Genomic DNA, 6,384 nt, shown 5'->3' on the forward strand with positions numbered 1-6,384 from the left:
AATACAACGAGCTATGATCCTACCTTGTCTAGGGCGTAGGTTGTAGGGGAAGGAGGCTGGGCGTGGTGCTGCTCGCGGTCGCCGGCGGCAGGGCGCCGTCGTGCGAGGGAGAGGAGGCGGCGGTTGCGCAAGAGGCGGCTAGGGTTAGGTCTCCCGGCTCCCTTCGGGAAGCCGAGCAAATAATGATTGCTTCTTGCTTGATTAGATTGATATATCTCCTCTCCTTAAATAGAGAGGTTTACTTGATTCCTAAGCAAACGATCCTAATAATGATAAGATAATTGGGCTAAGCCCCTAATAACGATAAGATAACTTGGGTCACACCCCACTGGGCTAAGCCCCTAACATGCCGGTCATAACACTTCTCCCTGCCTGCACAAACAGCTCGTCCTCGAGCTGTAAGGTGGGGAAGCGCTTGCTGAACTCCTCAAGTTGATCAACCAGCGTCAAACACCTTCGCGACAGCTGGGGCGGCCAGGTCGGCGGCGACGGCGTCCTCCTCAATGTGGTCTGCAACTCCAGGTAGAAGAGTCGCGGGCAGACGTGGCCGGGCGTGTAGGGCTCGTCGCAGTTGAAGCACAACCCTTAGCGGCGACGCTCGAGTAGCTCGGGCGAGGTGAGCTGGCGGAACGGGCGCGCCGCGGTCGCGGCTAGGGTTGCCGTGGAAGCCTGAGCAGGCTGGCCCTTCGCGGGAACATCCGGCCAGGGTAACGGCCCAGCGGCTCGGGGCGGTGATGCCTGCTGGATGGCCACCGCGCGGCGCTCGAACGCGCGGGCGTAGTACATGGCCGTCTGGAGATCCTGGGGTCCCCGAAACTCCACGTCCACGCGGATGTGATCCGGAAGTCCACCGACGAAGAGGTCGGCCCGCTGTTGTGCCGTCACGCCCGACGCGTGGCATGCCAAGGCCTGGAAACGGCCGGCGAAGTCCTGAACCATGGAGGTGAAGGGAAGGCGGCCTAGCTCTGCCAGGCGGCTCCCGCGGATCGGTGGCCCAAAACGAAGGAGGCAAAACTCGCGGAAGCGCTTCCAAGGGGGCATGCTGCCCTCGTCCTGCTCGAGGGCGTAGTACCAGGTCTGTGCCGCGCCGCGGAGGTGGTAAGAGGCGAGCCAGGTACGTTCCGAGGCGAGGGTGCACTGCCCGTGAAAGAACTCCTCGCACTGGTTGAGCCAGTTGAGGGGGTCCTCCATGCCGTCATAAGTGGCGAAGTCCAGTTTGGCAAACCGCGGAGGTGTCTGAGTCGGAGTGTCGTGGCCGGCTGGCTCGAAGGTGCGAATCAGCAATGATTGGGGCGCCCGGTCAGTATGGCCGTGGCCCGTGGAGTGCCCCGCCGAGCCGGAGGGATCGCCGCACTGCAGAGTGGGTGCCGGCGGGTCTCCAGCCGACGTGTAGACGGGTGGCGGTGATGATCCGGTCAGCCAGGCCGGTATTGGGGATGGCGACGGCGGGAAGCGCACTTGTTGGATCAGTACGCCTCCATGCGAGGGTGACCCGAGCCCCGTGCTGGGCGGTGGTGGGGCCGGCAGCTGCCGCTGCGGCGGCACGAACCCGGGTGGCGTGGGGGGCGCCGCGAGGGCCGGGGCCGACCACTGTGGCCATTGAGGCGCGGCAGCGGGCGACGGTGGGGCCGGCAGCTGGGGCTGTCGCTGCCCGGACCTGGGAGGCGTCGGGGGCGCGGCGATCGCCGGAGCCGGCCATTGCGGCCAGTGGGGGGCGACGGCGGGCGGAGGCTGACCGGGCCAGTGGTGGTGTAGAGGCCCGATCGGCGCCGTGGTGGCCGTACCAGGGCAGGGCGACTGGCCCGGTCACGGTGGCTGGCTGCAAGGGGGGGTTGCCTGTAGGGCCCGGCCAGGTAGAGGTGTATGCCCTGGACGGCGATGACGAGGTCGTTGAGGATCCCGGTCATCTCCGCCAATGAGTAGACGGCGACGGGCGGCGCGGTGGAGGGCGGTGGTGTCTGGCCGGTGGAGGCGCCGGCGGCGGAGTCCAGCGGCGCGGTGGGGAGAGCCAGCGGCGCGGTGGGGAGAGCCAGCGGCACGGTGGAGAGAGGCAGCGACGTGGTGGTGACGGGCAGCGGCGCGGTCGTGACGGGCAGTGACGGGTTGGGTGGTGGTGCAGACATGATCGGAACCGAGCTACCTGATACCAAATTGGTAGGAGCTATGATCCTACCTTGTCTAGGGCGTAGGTTGTAGGGGAAGGAAGGGGCTGGGCGTGGTGCTGCTCGCGGTCGCCGGCGGCAGGGCGCCGTCGTGCGAGGGAGAGGAGGCGGCGGCTGCGCAAGAGGCGGCTAGGGTTAGGTCTCCCGACTCCCTTCGGGAAGCCGAGCAAATAATGATTGCTTCTTGCTTGATTAGATTGATACATCTCCTCTCCTTAAATAGAGAGGTTTACTTGACTCCTAAGCAAACGATCCTAATAATGATAAGATAATTGGGCTAAGCCCCTAATAACAATAAGATAACTTGGGTCACAACCCACTGGGCTAAGCCCCTAACATGCCGGTTATAACAATCTGTTAGTCAATTTCATTACATCAATTTCATTACATTCCAGAAATGCTAATGCATTACTTGCATGACAGGCAAGAGAGCGTTTGGAGGAGGCTATCAAAGAAATAAAGGGTGCAAGCATTGAACATAAGAAATTCGGGATTTCCGTGCACTACCGGTGTGTTGAGGAGGAGGTATAACTAAAGCTAAAGCTTCATTGTTTTTGCCTCTTGTTATGTGGGGTCAGACTTATAGCCGTAGGGCCCACAACAGTACAGCAAAGGAACGACCATAGGAGGAGTGAGTAGCAGGGAGACTGTTTCCTGTTTGTCAGATCCAAAATCTTAAGGACATCATGTAGAGGTCTGCAGATTTTGCCATAATCTTTAGCAAATCGTCTGCAATACCCTGTGAGGTCCAAAAATCCTGAGTTTAGTGACATTGTCAGGTTCTTTCCAGTTTAACACCTCTTGGATCTTGCTAGGGTCAGTAGAAACTCCTTGCTCAGAAATGACATGGCCCAAGTAAGAGACTTGTGGAACAGCAAAGGAGCATTTGGACAGTTTAACAGAGAGCTGGTGTTCCTGCAGAATTTTCAGAGCTTGGTCTAAGTGCTCAATGTGTTCTTCTATTGATTGACTGAATATCAGAATGTCATCAATGAAAACCAAGATGAATTTCCTCAAGTATTTCCCAAATATCCAGTTCATGAGGTTTCGAAAAGTAGCTGGAGCATTTGTCAACCCAAAAGGCATCACTGTGTATTCATAGTGGCCTAAGTGAGTTTTAAAAGCTGTCTTAGGAATATCATCAGTAGCCATTCTGATCTGGAAAGCTTTGCTCCATATAGTCTTAGCAAAAGTTTTCACAAAGTTATTAAAAGCTTTCTGGTGGTGAGGGACTTTGTATGGTCTCAGGTATGGAGGTTGTGCTCCTGGTTTAAGAGGAATTTGATGATCACAATCTCTTGAAGGAGGAAGGACTGTGGATTCAGTAAATACTGCCTTACACTTTTCCAGTAAGGGAGCAAGTTCAGCAGGAACTGCTGGTGCTGTCTGTAGTGTTTCAGTGTCGAATGTATCCCATTACACCCTTTTGTAGCATCCTGTCCAGTTTGAGAACAGAGATAATACACTTCTCCTTTGGAACAGTGTGATCAAATAATGTAACAGGAGACCCATTCTTAGTGACAGTCAGTATTCTTTCCACCAGATCCAAACAAATAGGACTGTAGCTGTAAATCCAATCTGCTCCTAGGATGATGTCATAGCTGCCCAGGTCTAGTAGCTTGAAGGAACTAGAAAAAGGACTTGTCCTGTATAGAGAAATTTCTGTGAGGTACTATACTGTTGGAGATTAGTTGAGCACCTCCAGCTACTGTAACTTTCTTTGGTGACATAGCTTTCTGGTGGCAATTACTTTTAACTGCAAATGTATTGCTCATGAAAGTATCAGATGATCCACTGTCCACTAGGGCAACAGCCTGTTTGCCATCAATCATTAGCAGAAGGGAAAATGTGCTAGGACCAGTAGTTCCCTCTGCTGCATGGCAAGAAATATACATGGCCTGTTTTGTTTGTTCCTGTTCAGGGGTATTAGGGGCTGTATGAAAGGTTTGCTCAGGTGACTGCACTTCTTCCAGGGAAGTATCAGTGTCACTGTCATCTTCCACTTCTTGTAGAATATGGAGGGTTTTCCCAAATTCTGCATTTATGTTGTCTGGACCAAGGTTCTCTGCAATACCGGCAGGCCCTAGCATTTGGTAGGGGATTGTTCACTTTATCTTGTTGAACTTGCTGTGGGAGAGGAGCCAAGGGAAAATTATTTCTGAAGGGCTGATTGTATTGTCCTCTTGGCCTAAATTGATTTGTGGTTAGAGTTCTTTTGGCAGCAGCTGCTTTTTCATATATCTTTGAGTACCAATAGGCTTCTATCATTCCAGTAGGTTTTTGCCCACAGACATCATGTTTAATATCTCCTTTAAGGCGTGAGTAGCAGGGAGACTGTTTACCAAAGCCTTTAGTTTGAGTCAGAATCAAATTAGTTAAAAGATTGCAGAGTCAGTTTAGGTAAAGAGATAAAGAGTCCGGATTGTAATCAGTTTAGTTTTGCCTTGATGGCCAAGTTAATTCACCTATAAGAAAGGACTTGATCACGATGAATAAGCATGGATTTCGAGTTCTTCCACCTCTTTGCTATATTGAAATAATTTTCCTAACGTTCGTTTTTTTATTTTGCAGGAACAGGAACTGGTTAAGAAGCTTGCCAAGCAAACCATTAAAGGTTTCTCTGAGCTCACAGTAACTAAGGGTGACAAGGTAAGTAGATTTGGTTGGACATCAATCAAGTTTAAATGTTTTGATTGTCAAGCTTCATGCACTAGCTAATGCAACCAAAATTTTGAACTAATGGAAATGGCTAGGCAATCCACATGTACACTTCAATACCCCCTCTCATGTATGACGCGGGAAGTCAACACATGAATAGACTCAGAGGTATGGCTCAAGAGGCCTAAACGTGGACACAGAGCGGGGCAACATCAATTTTTGGATAAACTGCGAAAGTCAAGACTTGAACTCAAGACCCTGATACCATGTCAAGCTTGAGTGCAAGTCCTGGCTTTCGCAATTTATCTAAAAATTGCTGCTTCCTCACTCTGTGTCCACGTATAGGCCTCTAAGTCTATTCACGTGTTGACTTCCCGCGTCACACGCGAGAGGTGGTGTTGAAGTGCATATGTGGATTGCCTAGCCCTTTCCACCAGTTCGGACTTTTGGTTGCGTTGGCTAGTGCATGAAGGTTAACTTTGATCATATTCATTACATTTACACTTGTATGCAATTATATAGGTTGTTGAAATTCGTCCTAAGGCTGAATTCAACAAGGGGTTTGCAGTCAAGTATATACTCGAGCAGCTAGCCCGCAAAAACAACTGGGACAGTTCTCAGGTGGTCGCTATCTTTATCGGTGACGATAAGACAGATGAAGATGCATTCAAGGTAATATCATCTAAACGCGGAAACCCAATCTTGTTAAATCATTATTTAAATAATCTCTCCACTTATTTTGCGATTAGGTGCTTTGGAAACGAGTTGGCGGACTGGGGATCCTTGTCAACAAGAAATGCAAGTGGACCAAAGCCTCGTATTCCCTTGAAGACCCGGCTCAGGTAATGTATTCAACCTCAAATGCATTGCATTGTGTAGTCTTGTTAGTTGTACCCAGTAAAATAACTACTAATATTTTAACTTTGATTCAGGTGCAAAAATTTCTTCAAATGCTCCTGAGCTGGAAGAAGAAGGCAGAGGCTGAAGTTTGAGCGCAGCTTTGATACATGTCATTCGGTTGTTAACTTGTTATATAAAACTTCTGAATAACAAGTACTAGTTTATGTTCCAAGCAAGTTGGGTAGAGGCTAGAGATGCAACCCAACAGAAAACCGTGAGAACCTAAACGAGAAGCGAGAAAGCACTAGTAAATAAAATAAAGCCCTTTTGTGTGTAATAAGTACATAATTGAGTTGGATCCGTGTGGATTCTTTGTTTCTCCACACATGGCAAGTTACTTATCCGTCCGATATCTAAAGCCCTTTGGCTTTGCCTATAGGACAGTTGTGCTCTTTTTTGTGTGACAATTTTTCTGCTCTCCTAAGATAAGAAGCAATGCAATGTGCTAAATCGCTAAAGAAGTTATCAAATAAATCCTGCAAATATTTCTGAATTTGGTTCAGAATGCCCTCTCTTTGGGGAAGTTACAAAAAAAAATACAGTATGCAGTGCAATGCAATGTGCCGCGCCAGAGTGAAGGGGACTAAGCGAGAAGGGAGGGAAAAAGGAGGAGAGCGAGCGTCACCTATCGGCCGGAAGTAGCTGAGGCCAGCCGCCGGGCGCG

General features: G+C 50.6%; 1 protein-coding gene and 1 pseudogene across 3 annotated transcripts in view; one reads left to right on the forward strand and one right to left on the reverse strand.

Moving 5' to 3' along the window:
• Positions 1-6,170, forward strand: part of LOC125542747 (uncharacterized) — a 41,529-nt gene extending 35,359 nt beyond the window's left edge. For all 3 annotated transcript variants that reach the window (XM_087546303.1, XM_087546305.1, XM_087546306.1), the window contains 5 exons: positions 2,586-2,687; positions 4,734-4,811; positions 5,343-5,492; positions 5,570-5,662; positions 5,753-6,170. In XM_087546303.1, coding sequence (XP_087402429.1) covers positions 2,586-2,687; positions 4,734-4,811; positions 5,343-5,492; positions 5,570-5,662; positions 5,753-5,812 — 483 coding nt within the window. In that variant the 3' untranslated portion in view covers positions 5,813-6,170. The remainder of the gene's footprint in view (positions 1-2,585; positions 2,688-4,733; positions 4,812-5,342; positions 5,493-5,569; positions 5,663-5,752) is intronic.
• Positions 15-2,532, reverse strand: LOC147978452 (uncharacterized; annotated as a pseudogene).
• Positions 6,171-6,384: the final 214 nt, after the last annotated feature.

Source organism: Triticum urartu, chromosome 3A, assembly GCF_056163025.1.
Source record: "Triticum urartu cultivar PI428250 chromosome 3A, HENAU_Tu73, whole genome shotgun sequence".
NCBI classification, from domain to species: domain Eukaryota; kingdom Viridiplantae; phylum Streptophyta; class Magnoliopsida; order Poales; family Poaceae; genus Triticum; species Triticum urartu.